The sequence below is a fragment of the Balaenoptera musculus genome, chromosome 16 (assembly GCF_009873245.2).
Source record: "Balaenoptera musculus isolate JJ_BM4_2016_0621 chromosome 16, mBalMus1.pri.v3, whole genome shotgun sequence".
Taxonomy (NCBI): Eukaryota; Metazoa; Chordata; class Mammalia; order Artiodactyla; family Balaenopteridae; genus Balaenoptera; species Balaenoptera musculus.
Genome location: NC_045800.1, coordinates 25,068,698 through 25,091,020, shown reverse-complemented (window position 1 = coordinate 25,091,020; position 22,323 = coordinate 25,068,698). Strand labels below are relative to the sequence as shown.

General features: G+C 37.0%; 1 protein-coding gene across 5 annotated transcripts in view; it reads right to left on the bottom strand.

Annotated features, from left to right (window-relative positions):
* The window catches only part of CFAP43 (cilia and flagella associated protein 43), a 104,064-nt gene that overhangs the window by 62,701 nt on the left and 19,040 nt on the right, over nucleotides 1–22,323 (bottom strand). For all 5 annotated transcript variants that reach the window (XM_036829763.1, XM_036829765.1, XM_036829764.1 and 2 more), the window contains exons 6-10: nucleotides 18,965–19,124; nucleotides 15,582–15,649; nucleotides 13,748–13,879; nucleotides 9,525–9,641; nucleotides 2,561–2,641 (exon numbers count right to left, since the gene is read on the bottom strand). In XM_036829763.1, coding sequence (XP_036685658.1) covers nucleotides 2,561–2,641; nucleotides 9,525–9,641; nucleotides 13,748–13,879; nucleotides 15,582–15,649; nucleotides 18,965–19,124 — 558 coding nt within the window. The remainder of the gene's footprint in view (nucleotides 1–2,560; nucleotides 2,642–9,524; nucleotides 9,642–13,747; nucleotides 13,880–15,581; nucleotides 15,650–18,964; nucleotides 19,125–22,323) is intronic.

Here is a 22,323-nt window from a genome sequence, read left to right as displayed (position 1 = left end):
TGAGTCTTTAGTGGTATCTCAGTATGAAACTGGAAACAAAGTGGTGAGGGTTTGTTTTTTTTAGCTAAAAGCCTTTATGGGAGATCTCAGTGTGTGTGTCTGTGTGTCTGTGTTTCCTCAAAATAATCGGTTGAAATTACCCTCCATTCCAGGGCTATTGTGGACTAGGCTAAATATGTACAGCAATACTTGGAGGGGTCTTAGTTACCCTAGCAGGCACCATCAGGGGAAGCTAGTAGTGTTCAGGCATCCTGCCATCATGACGCTGAGCAGGGTTCTCTAAGGACCACTGCCTAAAATGTTCACGGGGAACACAGTCCCCAGCACAGGCAGGGAGATCTGGCCTCAGCACTGCTGGGTCAATCCACTTATCATTTCCCCATGGGGCAGCAGTATCCTCCAGTAAGGAGAAACCACTGACTCTCCCCAATAAGAGCTGAACTACATGAGTGTACAATGCCTGGTTTGGAGCTCAGTGAAGGGTTGTCTAATTAACTGTGACAGCTGTCTGAATCTCTCCCCTCTCATCAGAGGAAGGGAACATATCTGAAGCAGAAAGAGGGCCTTTTGGTGGTACCTATATCCCTCCTGATTATTATTATTATTAAGGTAAGTCCTGATTATACAGACCCTTGGGTGGGTTGTTAAACATCTGTATGTCTCTCATCTGTAAAAGGAGGTGTGATCAGATGAGCTTTAAGATTTTTCTAGTTCTAGTAATTCTAACAGAAATGAATACATATAAACCTTGTCACATAGATTATGGAGTCTACACATATTCTTTCAGGTAAGAATTTTTATCTTTACTTTTTTAGGATGAGTTTTTTATCTCATTGAATTTTATGCATCTTGTAATCCTCTTGCATCCTTTTGCATATTGTAATCCTCTTATGTGAGGTATGACGCTTCATCTTGTATTATAACTGAGATTTTAATTTATAATAGAGAAGGATTGTAACTTCTCTTCCTACTACGAAGACCCATAACTCATCTAGAACTGTGTAATACAGAAAATGATAATTTAAGAAAAAATAGCATTACCACTGTTTCTTGGTCTTTTTATATTTTTAAAAATATTATTTTATGTAAAATGCACCATGAACATGGTGGAAAGAATGGTATCACCTTATGGTAGGTTAGGGTTAGGTTTAGGTAAGGAATTGTGGTTTGCCACCCAGCATCAATACACCTTCCTTCTGGAAAATTTCTTGAATATCCATTGAGAAACCATTTCTCCCCTATTTTCAGGGTTGAGTGGAACAGATCTGACTCCCATTTCCATGGCTGATTTTAAGCCAGTTAGCATTTCTCATCCCCCTGTCTACAGTGATTAGTTCAGTGTTATTATTAAGACATTAGGAGGTATTTACTAAGCCTTCTGAAAAGGAGAAACTTCTCTTCTTTTCCTCCTCCCACTGTAGGAGGCTTTCTTCCCTGATGATCTGATGTGACGCTGGTACCTGAGGCATTTGGGTACCACTAAATGAAGCCTAAGATGAAACTAAAGACATAGTATACAGACAGAGAGGAAAACAAGATCCTTGGTAATATCATTTGAGTTTCTAGATCAAGCCACAGCTGAGCCCAGACAAACTCTATACTTTATAGTTGATTGAGTCAATAACCCCCACTTTTTAATTTTTGGCTCAAGCTGGTTAGAGTGGTACTTTTCTTTCATTTGTTTGTTTGTTTTAATTTATTTATTTTTGGCTGCACTGGGTCTTTGTTGTTGCACACAGGCTTTCTCTAGTTTCGGCGAGCGGGGCTACTGTTCACTGCAGTGCGCAAGCTTCTCATTGTGGTGGCTTCTCTTGTTGTGGAGCATGGGCTCTAGGCACGCGGGCTTCAGTAGTTGTGGCATGCGGGCTCCAGTAGTTGTGGCACACAGGCTCAGTAGTTGTGGCTCGTGGGCTCTAGAGCACTGGCTCAGCAGTTGTGGCGCACAGGCTTAGTTGCTCCGCAGCATGTGGGATCTTCCCAGACTAGGGTTTGAACCCATGTTCCCCTGCATTGGCAGGCGGATTCTTATCCACTGCGCCACCAGGGAAGTCCCTTTCTTTCATTTCTAACCGATCCTCTTGAGGTTAGATGGGGCCATTTATCTAGTTACTGCCAAGGAGATGTTTCATTTTTTAGTAAAAGCACTTAATTGCTAATTCAAGAACTTCCAGCACTCTTCCCATACCATGGCACTGAGGAGCTATTAGCTGGTGGAGCCTCTGTCGACTTTGTTCCCTGAAAGGTCGTGTGGAGCAGAGAACCTTTCAATCCACAATGAACTTACAGCCTCAGTGAGATATAAACCATTAGTGTTTCAGGAATAACTGCCACCACAGAAAATCTTGTTCTTTCCCATACACCAGTAGAGTATCTTATGTTCCACTCTCTGGGCTGTGGAATATAATTTATACACAAGAATTACTCTAATATATAAGGTAAAAATGCAATAAGGCCTCTGTAATGAGTATTTCCACAGACTATTGACATGTGAATATGAAAAAGTAGGTTGGAGTAGAATTCAATATATATATTTTTAAATTCATTTATAAGGCACACTTACTGGGATATTCAGATAAATCTTGCTGACACAAGCACCATCCTCTATACCCCAAACACAAACTTCTCCTGACTGTGTGAGAGTCTGTAAAAGAAAGAAAAAGAAAACTCAAATGGAAAACAAGACTTTGCTATGGGAGTATGTTCTAAACTCCTTTCTAGTATGTCACACACTAAAATGATTTAGTATAAAATTTCATTTTATTTATGTGGATTAAAATTACTTTACAATTTCAATGTCAATACTTCTGATTTGACAAAAATTAACTATTACCTTTAATGCAATTTAAGTAACACATAATAACTAATTAGGATTAGAAAAGTGAAATAAAGGTTTTTTTCTCTGTGTAACATAATTGAAATAAGTTACTTGGAAATTCAATGAATTTCCTAGTGAATAAGCCTAGGAATAGAAAATCACAATTGGTATTTTAAAAAATTAATAGACTTTGCTTTTAAGAGCAGTTTTAGGATTACAGAAATTTTGAGCAGGAAGTAGAGAGTTGCACTTCCCTCCCTGCCCTTCCCAATATCCATACAATTTTCCCTGTTACTAACATCTTGCACTATTGTGGTGCATTTGTTAGAATTGATGAGCCAATATTGATACAGTGTTATGGACTAAAGCCATAGTTTACCTTAGGGTTTACTCTTTGTGTTATACATTCTATGGGTTTTGACAAACGTACGATGACATGTAACCACCATCACAGTATCATACAGAATAGTTTTACTGCCCTAAAAATCCTCTATGCTTCACCTCTTCATCCCTCCCTCCCTTCCCACTGAACCTCTGGCAACCACTGATTTTTTTTAGTGTCTCCACAATTGTGCCTTGTCCAGAATGTCTTACAGAGGGAACCATACAGCTTTCTCAGATTGCCTTCTTTCACATAGCAATATGCATTTAAGGTTTCTCTATGTCTTTTCATGGCTTTATAGCTCATTTCTTTTTAGTACTGAATAATATTCCATTGTATGGATGTACCACAGTTTGTTTATTCATTCTCTTATTGAAGGACATCTTGATTGCTTCCAAGTTTTGGCAATTATGAATAAAGATGCTATAAGCATTCACATGCAGATTTTAGTGTGGGCATAAGATTTCAACTAATGTGGGTAAACACTAAGAAGCCCAATTGCTGAATCATATTGTAAGAGTATGTTTAATTTTGTAGAAACTGCCAACTGTCTTCCAAAGGGGCTGTACCATTTTGCCTCAGTAGTGAATGAGGGTTTCTGTTGCTCCATATCCTCACTAGCACTTTGTACTGTCAGTGTTTTGGATTCTAGACATTCTAATAGGTGTGTAGCATTGTTTTAATTTGCAATTCTCTAATGACGAAAAATGTTGAACATCTTTTCATCTTTCTTATTTGCCACCTGTATACCTTCTGTGTTAAGGTGTTTATTCAGATTTTTTTTGCCCATTTTTCAATGGGGTTGTTTATTTTCTGATTGTTGAGTTTTAATAGTTCTTTGTATATTTTGGATGCCAGTATTTTATCAGATATATGTTTTGCAAAGATTTTTCTTCCAGTCGGTGCTTTGTCTTTTCTTTCTCTTAACAGTGTCTTTTGCAGAGCAGAAGTCTTTAATTTTGATGAAGTCCAGCTTATCAATTTTTTCTTTCATGGATTGCATTTTTGGTGTTGTGTCTAGAAAGTCATTACCAAACCCAAGGTCACTTAGATTTTTCTCCTATGTTATCTCCTAGGAGTTTTACAGTTTTGTATTTTACATTTAGGTCTACAATCCATTTTGAGTTAATTTTTTGTGAAGGGTGTAAGATCTGTGACTAGATTTTTTTTTTTTGGCATGTGAATGTCCATTTGCTCCTGCACCATTTGTTGAAAAAAACTATGCTTTCTCAATTAAATTGCTTTTGCATATTTGTGAAAGGTCAGTTGACTATATTTCTAGACACTGTTCCATTGATCTGTTTGTCTAATTCTCTCACGAATATCATACTGTCTTGATTACTGTAGCTTTATAGTAAATATTGAAATTGGGTAGTGTTAGTCCTACCCAATTCTACAATCAGTAAGTTCTAGAATCAATAAGTTCTAGAAGCAGTTTATTGATATCCACAAAATAATTTACTGGAATGTTGATCGGAATTGCATTGAATCTATAAGCCAAATTAGAAAGAATCAACATCTTAATAATACTGAGTCTTCTTACCCATGTACATGAAATATTTATGCATTTATTTAGATCTTGTTTGATTTCTTTCATCAGAGTTTTATAGTTTTTCTCATATATATCTTGTACATATTTTGTTATATTCCTATTTTACTTTTTCAGTGCTAACGTAAATGGTATTGTGTTTTAAATTTCAAATTCCAATTCTTCACTGTTTGTATAAGAAAGCAATTGACTTTTGTATATTAAACTTGTACCCTGCAACCTTGTTATAATCACTTAGCTCCAGAAGGATTTTTTATTGATTCTCTGGGATTTTCTGCATAGACAATCAGGTCATCTAAGAACAAAGTTTTATTTCTTCCCTCGCAATCTTAATACCTTTTATTCCCCACCCCCACCCCCCTTTTTTTGTCTTACTGCATTAGCTAGGACTTCCAGTTGATTTCATTAAGGTTTTTTTTTTTTTTTAAAGATGTCCTTTATCAGATTGAAGAAGTTACCCACTCTTTGTTGTTTGCTGAGAGGTTTTGTTTTGTAATGTTATTATTTATTCAATTTATTTAATAGATATAGGCTCAGATTATTTATTTCTCCTTGTATGAGTTTTGGTAGATTGTATCTTTCAAAGAATTGGTCCCTTTCATCTAATTATCAAATTTGTAGGCATAGAGTTGTTCATAATATGGTTGGCCCTCTGTATCTGGGTTCTGCATCTGCAGATACAGAGAGCTGACTGTACTATGCCATTTTATATAAAGGACTTGAGCATTCGTGGATTTTGGTATCCACAGGGAGTCCTGTAACCAATCCCCCATGGATACTGAAGGATGACTGTACTCTTTTTATTATCCTCTTAATGTCCCTGGGGTCAGTAGTAATGACCCCTCTTTAATTTTCATTTCTGATGTTAGTAATTTGTATCTCCTCTCTCTCTCTCCCTCCTCCCCCCACTGCCTCATTAACTTGGCTAGAAGTTTATCAATTTTATTGATCTTTTTAAAGGACCAGCTTTTGGTTTCTTAGATTTTCTCTACTGATTTCCTATTTTTAGTTTCATTGCATTCTGCTCTCATATTTATTATTTCTTTTCTTCTGCTTACTTTGGATTTAATTTTGGTGTTTTTTTTTTTTTCTATTTCCTAAAGTGGGGGCTTAGATAATTGATCTTAAACATTCTTCTTTTCTAATATATGCATTGAATGCTATAAATTTCCCTCTAAGCCCTGTATTCACTGCAAAATCCCATAAATCTTGATATGTAGTATATTCATTTTCATTTAGTTCAAATTTTTAATTACTCTTAAGACTTCTTTGAGCCATGTGTTATTAGAAGTGTGTTGTTTACTCTCCAATTATTTTGGGGTGGGGGGAGTTTCCAGCTACCTTTCTGTTATTTACTTCTAATTTAATTCCATGTAGCCTGAGAACGTATTTCTTTTAAATGGTTAAGGTATGTTTTATGACCAAGAATGTGATCTATTTTGGTGGATAATTCATGTGAGCTTGAGAAGAATGTATATTATGCTATCATTTGATGAGGTAGTCTATAGATGTCAATTAGATCCAGTTGACTGATGGTATTGTTCAATTCACCTATGATTTTGATCTTCTGCCTGCTGGTCTGTCTCTCTGAAAAATTTCTTTTAACATTCCTTGCAAGGCAGTTCTGCTAGTGACAAATTCCCTCAATTTTTATTTGTCTGAGAAAATATATATATATTTTTTCTTAATAGATTGAGAAACTGATTGGAAATTGAATGCAAACTAAGACCACTTGACTGTTACTGAAATGAATAGCCCAGTTTGCTTTTTTTTTTTTTTTAAAGAAATTCACGTTCTTTTATTTATTTATTTATGACTGTGTTGAGTCTTCGTTTCTGTGCGAGGGCTTTCTCTAGTTGCGGCAAGTGGGGACCACTCTTCATCGCGGTGCGCGGGCCTCTCACCATTGCGGCCTCTCTTGTTGCGGAGCACAGGCTCCAGACGCGCAGGCTCAGTAATTGTGGCTCACGGGCCCAGTTGCTCCATGGCATGTGGGATCTTCCCAGACCAGGGCTTGAACCCATGTCCCCTGCATTGGCAGGCAGATTCTCAACCACTGCGCCACCAGGGAAGCCCTGAGAAAATATTTTTTCCTTCACTTTTGAAGGATAATTTTGCTGGATATAGAATCCTGGGTTTTTTTTTTTCTTTCTTTCAACACTTTAGATATTCACTCTACTTTTGCTTACATGATTTCTGAAGAGCAGACCACTGTGATTCTTATCTTTGTTTCTTCAAGGGTAAGGTTTTTTTTTTCCCTTTGGATTTTTTTCAAAATTTTTACTTTGTTTTAGATTTTCTATAGTTTGAATATAACAAGCTTTGGTGTAGATTTTTTGGTATTTATCCCACTAGTGTTCTCTGAGCTTCCTGGATCTGTCATTAATTTTGAAAAATTCTCAGCTATTATTACTTGAAACATTTCCTCTGTTCCTTCCTTTCTTTCTTCTCCTTCTAGTATTCCTATTATGTGTATGTTATACCATTTATAATTGTCCCATTTTCTTGGATATTCTGTTCTTTCTTTTTCATTCTTTTTTCTCTTTGCATTTCAGTGTTGGAAGGTTCTACTGACATTTCTTTAAGCTTATTGATTCTTTCCTTTGCAATATTCAGTCTATTGATGAGCCCACCAAAGGCATTCTTCATTTCTGTTACAGTGCTTTTTATTTCTAATATTTCTTTTTTTCTTTCTTAGAGTTTTCATATCTCTGCTCATATTATCCAGTCATTCTTTCATGTTGTCCACTGTTTCCATAAGAATCCCTAGTATATTAATCATAGTTTGTTTTAAATTTCTGGCCTGATAATTACAACATGTCTGTCATATCTGAGTCTAATTCTGATGCTTGCTCTGTCTCTTCTGTTGTTGCCTTTTGGTATGCCTTATAATTTTTGTTCAAAGCTGGACATGATGTACTGGGTAAAAGAATATGAATTAAATAGGCTGTAGTGTGAGGTTTTATGTTTATCTGGCTAGGAGTTAGACTGTGTTTACTGTTTGCTGTAGTTGAATGTGTCAGAAACTAAAATTTCCTCTGGTGTCCTTGTTTTGGTCTGAGATGTGCAGTTTCTCCAGTTGTAATCCCCCTGGGTACTGGCTCCAGTGGTGGTTTCTACTTCTGGGCATCTGCTCCAGTAAGCTGTAATTCTTTGCATCTGCCTGTCTGTCTCTATAATTTTGGGGGGAGTGGTTTTCCCTATGACCTCAATTCTCTGATGGGTCTAAGAGGAATTGTTGATTTAAAATTTATTCAGTTTTTTTCTTTTTTTTTTTAAGATATATTAATTAATTTATTTAATTTATTTATTTTTGGCTGCATTGGGTCTTTGCTGCTGTGCACGGGCTTTCTCTAGTTGCAGCGAGTGGGGACTACTCTTCATTGCGGTGCGCGGGCTTCTCATTGCAGTGGCTTCTCTTGTTGCGGAGCACGGGCTCTAGGCACACAGGCTTCAGTAGTTGTGGCTCGCAGGCTCTAGAGCACAGGCTCAATAGCTGTGGTGCATGGGCTTAGTTGCTCCGCGGCATGTGGGGTCTTCCCCGACCAGGGCTTGAACCCGTGTCTCCTGCATTGGCAGGTGGATTCTTAACCACTGAACCACCAGGGAAGCCCAATTCAGCTTTTTTCTTGTTGTGAGGTTCTTTACATGCTGGACTGGAAACCCAAAGTTCATATTCATTTTTACAGATAATTTTTACTCTTTCACAGGATCAAGACTGAAAGCAGCTTAAAGTAACTGCAATGTGATACAATTTAAATTCTGTTTCTTGAATACTAGGGAGTGGGTAACATGATACTGTGGATCAAGTATCTAAATCCTAAACATGAAAATCTTGTATTAAACTTTTTTATTGAGTTGAAACAACCCTAAAAACAGACATAATTCTTATCAGAGAACATCTGGAAGAAAAATCACTTAATCAGAATCTGAAGATTGGAAGAAACCTTAAGTGTTACCTATTCCATAGTCTATGTGTTTTTATTTGCTAGAACTCCCAAAATCTTAATGGATTTGTTGATGAATCATATGAAAAGTGAAATATGTTTCTTGAGATCAACTAAAAGTAAGCAGTTAAACACCAGAAAAAAAATTTATTTTCTGCATGTAGAGGGAAGGTTTTTTTTTTTTTTTTCCTAAGTAGACTGAATACATGTTTTGTGCATGGCAACTACTTCATTTTCATTTTCAGATTGGGCTGCATTACTCTGAGAGGGTAAACACTAATAGTTTAATAAGTGTTGACAACTCATTAGCAATGAATGTGTTTAACCATCTGGCTTGGAAAGCCTGGATGGTGAATACAAACAGGATGGCTCCTACAGGGAACTCTGCTCAATATCATGTAGCAACCTAAGTGGGAAAAGAATTTGAAAAAGAATAGATACATGTATATGTATAAGTGAATCACTTTACTGTACACCTGAAACTATCACAACATTGTTAACTATACTCCAGTATAAAATAAAAAGTTTAAAAAATAAAAACAAACAAACAGGATGGCTCCTAAGATTTTCATTGCTTTGGTCATGTTCAGAGACTTAATATTATGAAGTCACAATATGACAATGTCATTCTAACTGGGGAGTAGATTTGATGATGGAAGTGGTTGGCATTTCTACAACATCTTCAAGAGTACCCTCGGGGGACTTCCCTGGTGGTCCAGTGGTTAAGACTTTGTGCTCCCAATCCCAATGCAGGGATTTACAACAGGTTGCACATGAACTTCCAAAATCTTACCCTTAAATCCTAATGTGAAACAATTCAATATTCCTTACCATGCAGTATTCATTTCCAGGTGTGATAAAGTCTGTTGCCTGAAATTTCCCATCACAAGCCGCTAGGAGTTTTTCAAAGGTTGGCTCCTTATCAAAAGTGTAAATATAAATAGATCCCTATAAATATACCAAAAAAAAAAAATAATGTAATTGTTGTGTGTTCAGTTCAACAAATAGTTATTAAATGCTTACTATGAACAAGGCACTGTGTTAGAAAAGGTAGTGGGAAAGTAGAGATAAACTCAGTAAGGCCCTGACCTTGAGGAGCTTAAAATATAAATGTTTATTGATTCATTCATTCATTCCTCAATTAAAATAATCAATAAATAGGACTTTCTTCTTTTCTCCATTTCCAAGCATTTTTTAAGATTACAATACATAACAAAGCACTTTTTCCTGACTTTAAAAATAATGTCTATTTATGCAGAAAATTTGGAAAATGTAGAAAACCAGAAAAGTTGTTAAGATGAACTAACTTCTATCACATACTAGACCATGGTGGGCACTAACAAAAACTTTTAAATGTACATTTGTGAAAATTGTAGAGGTGTGTCTGAAGCTGTTACTTATGACTTGTTTATCATTCTCAGGTTCCAAATTCACCTCTCCAAAAAATCTATCCTATACATTATGCATCCCTGCCAAGTAACTGTAATACGGTATGTTTATTTAACTAGCAATAAGAAGTCTGCTTTCAACTGATCACAAGTTCTTCAAGTTTACTTCAGTTAAACATGAATATTTTCGTTCCTGTTTATCTAAAAAATACAACTCTGTAAAGTCTAAAATTTGGTAGGTATTTACTGATTTTACCTTTCATTCATTTACCTTTCATTAATTCCTTCAACAAATATTGAGTGGATACACTGTGCCAAACACAGCTCTGGATGCTGGGGCTGCATCAGAGGACAAAACGGACAAAAGTTCCCTGCCCTTATGGAGCTTACATTCTACTGGGGAATTTGGTCAATGAATAAGATTTCTAAATAATATATATTGTAAGTTAAAGAGCAATAATTGCAAGAAGAAAAAAATAAAGCAGGGAAAGAGGATATGACATGGCAAAATAAGAGGGTGAAATTCTAAACTGAGTGTCCAAGAAAGGCTTTACAGAGAAGGTGTGTTTAGAGAAAAGACTTGAAGGAAATGAGGAAGGGATTCATGTGGATTCTGTGGGAAACGCATTCCAGACAGAAGGAACAGCCAGTGCAAACACTCTGAGGGAGGAGCATGCCTGGTGCGTATAAGCAAGCTGCATGATGACCAGCATGACTGAAGCAGGGTGAATAAGAAGAGTCGTGGGAAATAAGGCCAGTGTGGGGAATGGAGTCCACATCATGAAGGGCCTTGTAAAGCATAGTGAAGATTTTGGCTTTTACTCAGAATAACATGGGGAATCACTGGCGGGCTCTGAGTAGTAGAGAGAGATGCTTTGCTCACTTTGGCTGCTATGTTGAGTACACATAGTCTATTCTATCATGTACTGAGAAAAGTATATTATAATCTCCTATTGAGATCATGATTTTGTTTTTCCTTGTCATTGTGTCATGTTTTGCTTTATATATTTTGAGGCTATTTTATTTGGTACATATATATTTTAAAAGTTTATGTATTCCTAGTGAATTTAACCTTTTACTATTCTAAAATAAGCCCATTTATCCTTAGTAATGATTTTTGCCCATAAGTCTTTTTTGCCTAATATTAACATATCTCCAAAGGCTTTCTTTTGGTTAATGTTTGCATGATATATCTTTTCCCATTTTCTAAATTTACTTTACTTTTTAGTTTTTAATTTACTTTCAATGTTACTGTATTTTTAAAAGTTTACTTTCAATCTTATGCTTTAGATATGTCACTTGAAAACAGTGCAGTTAGGTTTGGATTTTTTTTTAATCAAATATGGTAATCTTTGCCTTTTAACTAGACCAACTATTCTGTTTTGCTTTAATTGTAATTACTAGTATATCTGAGATTAAACATTACATTTAATTTATGCTTTCTATTTTCTCACTTGTTTTGTGTTTCATTTTCTCTCTTTTCTTACCTTGTTTTGGGTTGTTTTTTTTTAACATTTCACTTCCCCCCTCTATGATGTGGAAATTTCATCAGATGTTTCAGTTCTTTTATGGTTACCTTAGCAGTCAGAACATGCATACTTAACTTATAAATATCAGAAGTTACTTAAAACATTTACTCTCCTCCCAGGCAATAAAATAAACTTGAAATACATTATTCCATTTACTCCTTTCCCTCCAACTTACATTATTGTTGTCTGGAATTTTAATTCAATGTTATTTTTAAACCCAACTTTGAATTATTTGTGCTGTTTTATACAGTCAGTGTTCACTTACATTTCTCTACACATTTACTACTGCTCTTCATTCTTTTTGCATCACAGTCCTTCCACCTGGGGTCATTTTCCTTCTGCCTGAAGTACATTCTTTAGAATTTTCTCTAGTGATGATGTGCTAACAAACTCTCAATCCTGGAGTGTCTAGAAAGTCTTTTTTTACCCCTGTACTGAAAAGTATTTTCCCTGAGTATAGAATTCCGGGTGGTAGTAACCTTATTTCACTAAATCAGGGGTCAGCAAACTTTTTCTATAAAAGGACAGCTAGTAAATATACTAGGCTTTGCAGGCCACGTGGTCTCTCACAACTACTTAATTCTACCATTGTAGTGTGAAAGCAGCCATAGACAATACATAAACAAGTGGGTCTGACTGTGTTCCAGTAAAACTTTATTTACAAAAACAAGCAGCAGGCTGGTTTTGGCCCATGGGTCCAAAGTTTCCTGACCCCTGCACTACATGGAAGATCTCATTCCACTCTTTCTTACTTACATTATTGCCAGAGTAGTCAGCTGTTAGTGTAACTGAAAGTCCTTTGAAATAATCTGTTTTTCTCTCTGACTGCTTTTAAGATTTTCTCTTTGTCTTTGGTTTTCAAAAATTTCACTTTGTTAAGTTTAAGTGTGTATATCTTTCCTGCTTGGGATTCACTGGGCCTCTTGAAGCTGTAAATTCATGTCTTTAATCAGTTCTGGAAAATATCTCTTTAAATATTACCTCTGTCTCACTCTCTCTCCTCTTTGGGATTCCAATCAAATACATGTTAGATCTTTTCACTGTATCATTCATTTCTCTTACCCTCCCTTCTGTATTTCCCATACTTTTGTCTCTTGGGTTCATTCTGGACAACTTCTTCTGATCTATCTTCCAGTTCATTGATTCTCCAGTCTTCTGTCAGACATATTCATTTAATTTTTTCTTTGTTAGTATATTTTTCTTTTTTAGAACTTCTGTTTGTGTCTTTCTCCCTTCTGTTTTGTTACTTTTTAATTGTTTCCTGTTCTCCATAGATATTTTAAATTTGTCATTTATTAAAACATCATTAGCACAGTTTAACTTCTGGTAATTACAGAAACTTAAGTCTTTCCATATTTAAATTTAAATTTCTTTTAGGCAGAAAATCATTGAACTTTACTTGTAATTCATCTAAAATCATTGCCTAACAATATAAACTAATATATCCTGACCTAGGAGTCTTCCCAACAGTATAATTCAGGTGGGCATTTGATTTTATCCTGTATTTATTTCCCTCCCTTCTTCTCTTACAGAACCTGTGTTTTCCTTAGAGAACCACCCATGACCCCAGTCTCAGTTCATGTTTGGGTGGATTGACTCTACCCAGGGTCCAAGGGTAGACATGTGACTTATGCCTGGTCAATGAGAGTTTAGAATCCCTCTGGACATAGTACTTGACCCAGGGGTAGAGAGGTGACCCAAGTTAGTACAATGAGTCTAGATTCCAGGACATTTTTTTCCAACTGGTATCTTTCTACCTGGGTCACCAAGAGGATAAAAATACAAAATTGGAGTTGCAGAAGGCTCTCTTGACACCACAGGGGTGAGTCTGCATAGAAAAGGAGGAAGCAGAGAGGAAACAGAGCCAAGATATGGCAGAAAAACAAGGCATGCGGCATCATGGGAGCTCTTGGATTTATATCAATTCCTTGCTTGCTTTCAGTTATACACACAAAAACAAACAAACATCCCTCTGTTACTTAGGTCTTTTAAATTGGGTATTTTTTCATTTGCAAGCTAAAGAGTCCTGACTAGTAATGTATCATTCTGCAACACACTCTGCCCTTCATTCCTGTCATGCAATGATGATAATAATAATATCTGAAATTTCATGTCAAGAAACCACCATCTAGCATACCTTGTCTGTCTGAATCAGCAACATTCTGTAACTGGGAGAAAACATCAAATGTTCCACAGGCCCTTCAACCTCAAGAAAATCCTCTACTTTGTAATTTGTATCTTTAATAAGAAAAGAATACACAAAGCCATCCTAGAGACCAAAAACAATGAGATAAATGAAGAAAATTAGTCTTGATCAATGCATAGTATTCAATATACTTTCCTCATCAAACAAGCTAAAAATTATTGATTACCATCTACTATTCATTTTTGGAATCATCATCTATATTTACATTATCTAGAATGCCCTGGCTTCTTACCTTTATTTAGCCAACTTTGAACCATGTTTCCTGGTCAATTTTCAATTTTATCTCTTTTGTGACACATTTTTCAACTACCTAAAATTTTACTGATCTCTCCTTTCTTTGAACTTCTTTAGCATTTATCTTCTTACCACATTCTTCATTATATAGGAGGTGGGGCAGATGAGGCAGAGTTTATCGTGTGGCTGGTATCCAGAAGTCTCCTTACTTCAAAGACCTTAGCCTTAATGTATGTATAGTCATCATTATGTGCATTTCCTAAATCTCTAAATGACTCAAAGGTAGGGAGTGTACTGTTTATTTCCTTTGTATTTTCTTTTCTAGTTTTTCACACAGTGATAGAAACAGGGCAAGTATCCAGTAAAAAAGGGTTGGTTAAATGTTGATCAGTTAGTTGTAAACAGCTTTAGGTTAATTTAACTACTCTCAAGAAAAACTTAAGTTATTTTTACAGTAATGAAAAGGCTTTGGCAAATTCACCCATCATTTCTAGATTAGACCCCATAATAACTAAGAGTAGGCATTTGTGAGACGGCTGGGTTCAGACTTGAGACCTGGGGGGAGAAATGTGCAAGGTGCTTTCTCCAAGCCCATCATCATTCTCCATCCCTCACCAGAGCAGATGCTCCAATCTCTCCTTTAAACTAGGTTAAAAAAACACACCAAGGGTGGCCTTGAGAAGGACAAATGCAGACTAAATGTAGGAGGAAGTAGTCCGTTGCAAGGTTGGGGAGAGGAGATTACAAGCTACATGTAGGTTAATGAGCTCCAGATTGTTTCTTGTTGGTGGAGCTACATCTCTCATTCTGACATCATTGCCTAGCTGCCCTTAGGTTCCTGGAGATGTGATCTGTGGCAAAAGAAGACACAAAGCTAACAGTGTTCTGGGACGGCTACCAGTAGACCTGAGATTTTAGTGTAGGTCGGCTCCAAACCTTAGCATTGATTACAACCACATGGAAATGTAACCTGGTCTGACCTCTTTTCATACTTACTGAGGCTATGTGCCCTAATAAATGAGAGCAAGAACTTTGGAGTTTGCCACACCTGGGTTCAAGTCCCAGCTTCACCACTTACTGGCTGGTGAACTCTGTAAGACTCGACTCCTTCGTGTGTGTGTGTGTGTGTGTGTGTGTGTGTGTGTGTGTGTGTGTGTGTGTGTGTTTGGGGGGTTGGATTTTTTAATCTTGTTTTTGCTTATTTGCAATAAGATAGACATATGATAGATCATTATACTGTTATCTGTAATTTTGTATATATTTGAAATTCTTCATAATAAAAAGTTTTACAATAAACATCTCCCCAAACACAATTTTAATTAATAATCTGACAGAACTTGACATCCCAAATTATGGCTCATCATAGGAAATGGCAGCAAATGGAAATTGTATATTTTCTTTTTTTCTCTATTTGAAATAAGTTTTTAACTATTTTTTAATTGAAGTATAGTTAATTTACAACGTTGTGTTAGCTTCAGATGTTTGTATATTTTCTTTAAAGCAATTAATTTTGAAGAAAAAAATACATTACAATTCCAGAAGCAAGCACGCCTCCCTTCTGATATGCCATGGTGACTGGACTGACAAAATTTCTTCCAACTTTGGAAAAGAAAAACAAGGTAAAACAGGTGACACGTAATTAAAAGTGCTGTACAGAGTAATTAATCTCACTTGCTTTCCTAGGACTATTCATTTCTTTGTAATTCTTCTTTCCACAAATCAACTTCCTATCAGGATATGTGCTATGCTTCTCAAACAATGAAGAATAAAAGCTGCTTTGCAATGACTACTGATGTAAATCACACAGTTTTTTTTTTTTTTAAGGTTCTGTATCATCAGATCTATGGAAGTAACATTGTGGAATTATATAGTTAATATATTTTCTTTTTTAGGAAAGCAATTATCAGAGATTTTAAGGGGTCAGAAAGAAAAAAGACAAAAACTATATTATTATTAAGCTGTATACTTAAGATCTGTACATTTTATGGTACATAAATTTATACCTCAGTAAATAAAACACAGTGGACTTAAAAGAGTAAAAAGAAAAAGTGATCTACAAGAACTTTGTTATTAATAAAATATTGTCCTGGGGAAAGTAACAAAAAGCATATTACCTTTTATGTAGATAAACCGCAAGAACTACAAGATCAAAGGCTCAGAGACATGTATCAGACTTTTACTTACTCAACACTACATGCTTGGCATTTTGCCAGATGCTAAGACACATACTGTCATTTCCTCCAAAGACTATTCACCCCAGCAGTCTCTTCTTTCCAATCCAACTGCCACTAGAATCCAGGTTGCTATGACTCCTGGCCTAGTCTAGGTGCCTGCTACTTATAGCCACCCGCTTCTAGGATTGTGCTTCCCTGAACTATGGATAATTAATCTCCCCAAGCACAATTCCAACTGGGGTACATCCCCATTCAGGAGTTGATGTCAGTCCACTGTCAGCTGAATTAAGTATAAATGCCTTAGTCAGACATTCAAGGTCAGATATGGTATCAGATAGATGTCCCTTTGTTCCCCACTATTCCTGCATAACACTCGATGCTCCAGACAAACTGGACCACTTCTTTTTCTCAGCCTTCCCCATGTTTTCCTGTTTATGCAGATACCATTGCCCCAAATTCCACCTACCCTCATCTCTGTCTGTGAATCCATCCTTTAAGGGCTATTTTAAATGCCGCCTACAAAATGACTTAACTTGGCAGTTTTCCCTCATCTGAATTCCCAGAGCACTTTATGAAGTTCTCCTCACATCTTAATTTTCCTGGCTGCAATTGTTTGTCAACTTGTCTTATTCTCTTTAATAAAATATAAATCAGCACCTTGGAGGTGCTGATTATGAGATTATATATTTGCCACCGATGTCAACTCGGAGGCACCTTGCTTAGTGTCCTCCACATTGTAGAAGCTAGATAAATATTTATTTGAAAGTATTTATAATATATCATGAAAATAATAAGAAATAGTGTACAAGAAGGAAATAGTGAACAATATAAGACTACATACAGGGACTTCCTTGGTGGTCTATTGGTTAAGACTCTGCGCTTCCACTGCAGGGGGTGCAGGTTCGATCCCTGGTCAGGGAACTAAGATCCAGCATGCCGCGAGGTGTGGCCAAAAAAAAAAGACTACATACAACTAAGTCCTAAATTGTGTAAAACATTATAAGTGTGATAGGGATTTGGAAATGCGAAACATTGTTCGATAATTCACTTTACAAACACACAGAAGTGCCAATTTACTCCCTAGCAATCTCTGGAATTAAACTATAGAGCCAAAGTTTGAGTAAGTCACAGTTCCTAACTTCAAAGAGTTGGTGACTAGTGGCAAAGACAGACAGGCACATGGGGCGTTGTACGGTAACAGCACAGGATGAGGCTCTAACAAAGAAGTGAGTCTGATGGAACCCCAGATGGGGCACCTGATTTTGCCTGTAGGTTGCGGTGAGGACAGACGAAGGCTCCAGAATGGATAATGTCGCCAGGTAGACAAGGAAGAGAAGGGCGTCCTAGACAAAGGTAACTACCAATGCCAGCAGGCAGAATTTAGAGAGAGCACAGGAATGATGAGAACTTCTAAAAGGATCAAGCGGGAGAGCTGAAACTGGAAAGACAGGCCAGAAAAGAGGCTTAGTTTTTAGAGAGCTGAGAGATGGCATTGTGGACATGAGATCAGAGGGTGGACTGGGCCTGGAGAGTACAGGTGACAGTAAAGGGAAGAGAGATGGGGGCTGGGGTAGGAAAGTTGAACCTAATGGCTTCACTTTCTCCGTGGAGTGAGTCAGGGAACAGGAGAGGGAGCAGATAAGGGACATGCAGCTGGGGAAAACTTGCTGTAGGATGTGGTGTTTGAGCTGGGAACTGGAGGATTCAGAGAGTAAGGTGGCAAGGGAATGAGCTGGGTGGTATGTCTGTAAAATGATGGGAAGAAATGACTGGCTAGATCAGGAAACTCATACTGGGGAGTAGCAGGAAATAATATTAATGGCGCGGGTAAGATTAGATTAGAGAGGGCTTGAAATCAAGGCAAAGTAGTCCTTGAGTTATATGTTTAAAATGGTCTTCAAGAAACGCGGTTTGGCAGGGATGAGATGCCTGATTTGGGTCACTTGCGGATTAAGGTCAATGAAGTCAGCCCTAAGGTTGCTGCAGAAATCAAGGTGTGAAAGAATAAGAGGAAATGGAGTGGAGAGTGCCTTGGTCAGGTTGGAGAACTTGCCCTGGTGAGAATCCCTTCTCAAAGTGTCTACAAGTAGCCCCCCACAAGGTGACATTGGCTTCTCTGACTCAGGCCCAACTCTGGCCACAGCTGATGGGACCAGGAATGGACACCAGATCCAAGGAGAATAGGTCAGATTCTCTCAGAAGTTCTAACCAAGCAACAAAAAGTAATTTTCAAGACGGCAGTTGGTCTTAAAAGAAGGTCTTGTGGAGAAAGGGTCATTGTGGAAGGCATATTAGCTGATTAAACACACAGGCATATGTATGGGAAAGGATATAGCATAGTAGCTAAGAACTTGGACTCCAAAGTCATTGTCTGGGTTCAGGTGTCAGCTCCATAATTTACTAGTTATGTGAATTTGGGCATGTTTCTTAACCTCTTAATGCCTCCATTTCCTCATCTATATTATGAAGATAAAAATATATTTCCTTACAAATTTGTTTTAAGGATTATGTGAAATATACATATAGAGTGATAGCAGAAAGCCTAGAGCATAGAGCACTCAATAAACATGTTAGCTACAAGAAACATACAGAGGGCTCGGTAATAAACTAGAGGATAAAGAAGGAGGAATCAAAGATGTCTCTAGAAAGAGAAAAATAGGGAACACAACATCCACTGTCAAGTACAAAACCATCACCAATGGCTACACTTCTGGGAAGATAAAGCAAAGCAGTTTCTTACCCCTTGGTGGTCCGTCTTCTATCTTATTAAGCACAGTTACCTTCAAGTTTTCTCCACTAATCATTAAAAGATGACCCTCTTCACAGCCAACATATAGGTCACTTGTTGGAGTCCAGCAGTGCATAGTCGGGTGAAGCAAAGCATATAGATCATCTTTAGGCTTCAAGGAAAGATTTAAAACCTTGTGTTAAGACAACAGTCATAGCTTAAGAGCCAGAGAAATACTCAGCAAAAACAATTTCCAAGACAAAACAGATGAATATGCCGTGGCTTCTCTGGTTATGGAGCACGGGCTCTACGCGCGCTGGCTCAGTAGTTGTGGCGCCCGGGCTTAGTTGCTCTGCGGCATGTGGGATCTTCCCGGGCCAGGGCTTGAACCCGTGTCCCCTGCATTGGCAGGAGGATTCTTAACCACTGCACCACCAGGGAAGTCCCACAAAATTCTTGAGTAATAACGTCTACACTGTTTCTTGGTGGACTTTTTGATATCTTGGATCTAAGAGTCATTGTCTAAAGTCATTGTTTAGCTAAAATCACACCATTTGAGGAAGATTTTGGTCAACCTTTCCCCTCCTGGTTCTGCAGGGGGACATGAATGTGATTTTCCTTGAGTGGCTATGCAGAGGTTGGCCTCGATCCTCTGCTTGGTTAACTCTCACGGGGAGTAAGAGGACACTTTGTCTGCCTCTGGTAGCCTCTCTAGTTCATGAAACATCCTACTTGACTTTGATTCCATGGAAAACTCAGAGAGAAATGCACAAAATCTTTGGGACGTACCTAGAAGAAATGTTGGTTTTGGGAACTAAAAATAATATGGACCAAGGGTCTATGGCAAATTTTTCCTGTAAAGGACCAGGTAGAGAATAGGCTTTGCAGACCACATAGGTCTCTGTCACATATCCCTTTTTTTTTTAAATCACTTAAAAATGTAAAAAACAGTCTTAGCTTGAAGCCATGTAAAAGCAGGTGACAGTTTGCTGATCTGTTCCTTAGATGATAATATCTCAGTGTTATGCCCCCTGCAGCCTTAAACACTGTGTCCAGCAGGGGAGAGGTCACTCCTCCTTTCTGTCCGCACACAGCAGGCCTCCTTGTAAGTCCTGGACCATCTGCTTTCCTTTCCAGAGGTCAAAATAGCCATGGCAGCTATTCTGGGCATGTGCCCTCCACAGCACTGATTAAGATCCTGAATTCAGGGTACCATAACATGGCATATCATAACATACCATACCATACCATACCATAACATAACATAAAACATGGCTTTCTTTCCTTTCTATTTAAACAAGTCAAACATACTACCTTACTTTTATTTATTTATCTATTTACAGATGTATTTGCTTGTAATATAACATTTAGTACTATATTAGTTTTTTTTTAATGCTATACTATTATTTAGAATTGCATTAGCTACAACATAACGTCTTTGCTTTCTTTAGGCATCCTTACAGCCATAGGAACAGAAAACATTTTTTAATAATATTTTTATTTGTTTCTAATTATAAAAGTGGTACATCCTTATTTGGGACAGAAAACATTTTTAATAAGCTAATGGCCAAATTAACAGAATTCTTAAATTCCTTGAGAGCTCTATATGTATTTCATTCCTTTATTCATTCATCTAACAAATACTTATGCTACATAACAGGCACTGTTCTAATTACAGGGATGTAGCAGTGAACAAAATACACACACACACACACACACACACACACCTGCCCTCATGGGGCTTACATCCTGGTGAGGGAAAACAGAGTAAAAATAAGTTAAGAAGTTAAATATATGGAATGTTATGTGTTGAAAGTGCTGTGGGAGAAAAATAAAGCAGGGGAAGGTGGAATAGGTTTCATAGTTGGGGAATAACTGTAAACCTATATAAACAGCCATTTTTTCATTCAAAACTCTTCGATAATGCAAGCCACCGTTGTAATAAATACTCAGTTATTTGAATAATATATACTGCTCTTTAATTTAGGAAAGGTTTACAGATTCAAGGTAAAGCAGGTGGAGCACTGCCAGAGTAACTATTCTGCTGGATTCCCAACTGATATAAATGTGTTGCATAATTGATATTTCCACAAACATTTATTGGGTGTTGATTATATAGCAGGTATTGTGCCAACTGCTAAGAGAACCCTCTTCTCAATAGGATAATCACCTATCGGGCGAAGAAGTAGTATCAACAAACATCAGAATCAGAAAACATAGTAGGCTATAGTAGAAGAGTGTTTAAATATTAAAGAGAATCTATGAGAAAGCAATTTGTTCTTCTTGGTGGAGTGAAGGAAGTGGACAGAGAGAGAATTATCATTTGGTATGAACCTGGAAATATGACTAAGGCAGAAATCATACATAGGAGCACTCCACAGGATAATTTTTTTAAAGGATACATTGTCTTTAATTGTATGATTGGCCTATTTCATGCCCTCATAGCCTTGGATTGTTAGAAAATAAATACTTGAGTAACAATTTCGCCACCCAGTGGGCAGGAAAAAAAAGGGGACAAAACCACTCAAAAGGATTAAACTGTTGCTGATTAATGACATTTTTGTGGTGTCTAAACTGAGATTTGACTCAGAGGGAAAAGAGTTACTCACTGACTACCATTATTTAATCATCATTATTTAAAAGTTGCCTGGGTCGTCTTGATGACCTTAGACTATAAATCACAAAAAGACAGACTCTTACCTCGTATGGCAATGGGCTCAAAAATCTTTAAAAAACCACACATAACTGGTTCTCACAATACCAGTGAATCTGTATGTATGCCATAGAAGGTGAGGATTAAAACTTGGAATTTTCTTGCCTTGGTATACTAAACTAGTATTGTGTGTGGCTTTTCTTACTTTAAGATAAACCTGGGCTTGTCTTCCTATTACTTTTCTTTCATCAGTAAATATGTTCTGTGCCATTTAAAAATGAATGTAATATTATGTGGTGCAAGCAGATGTGCAATAATTTTCAATCCTGGAAATTGAGAATTTTAAAAGAAAAGGTGCCTATAGTGTTTAAAAGTATTTGTTGGTAACACCACCTCCTTGTTCAGTCCTCTGGAATCAAACATTTTGATCACTTGAGGATCAAATATAAAAAGCTCAAGCCCAACTTAATATTGCTTTAGAAATTGTAAGCATCTGAATGTATGTCAGAATACTTGAGTTTCAAAAGGAATTTCTATTTAGCAACTTCTGCTTTAAAAAAAAAAAAAAAGTAGATGGAAAAAGAAAACTGGACCCTTGAGATTAAATTCACTATCTTGGATCCAGTTTCTGCCCAGATAACATCTGCCTTTGATTTTCCCCATGCTACTACTGGATACCATTTCTAATGCCCCAAATAAGTTGTGTAACGTGATGCGG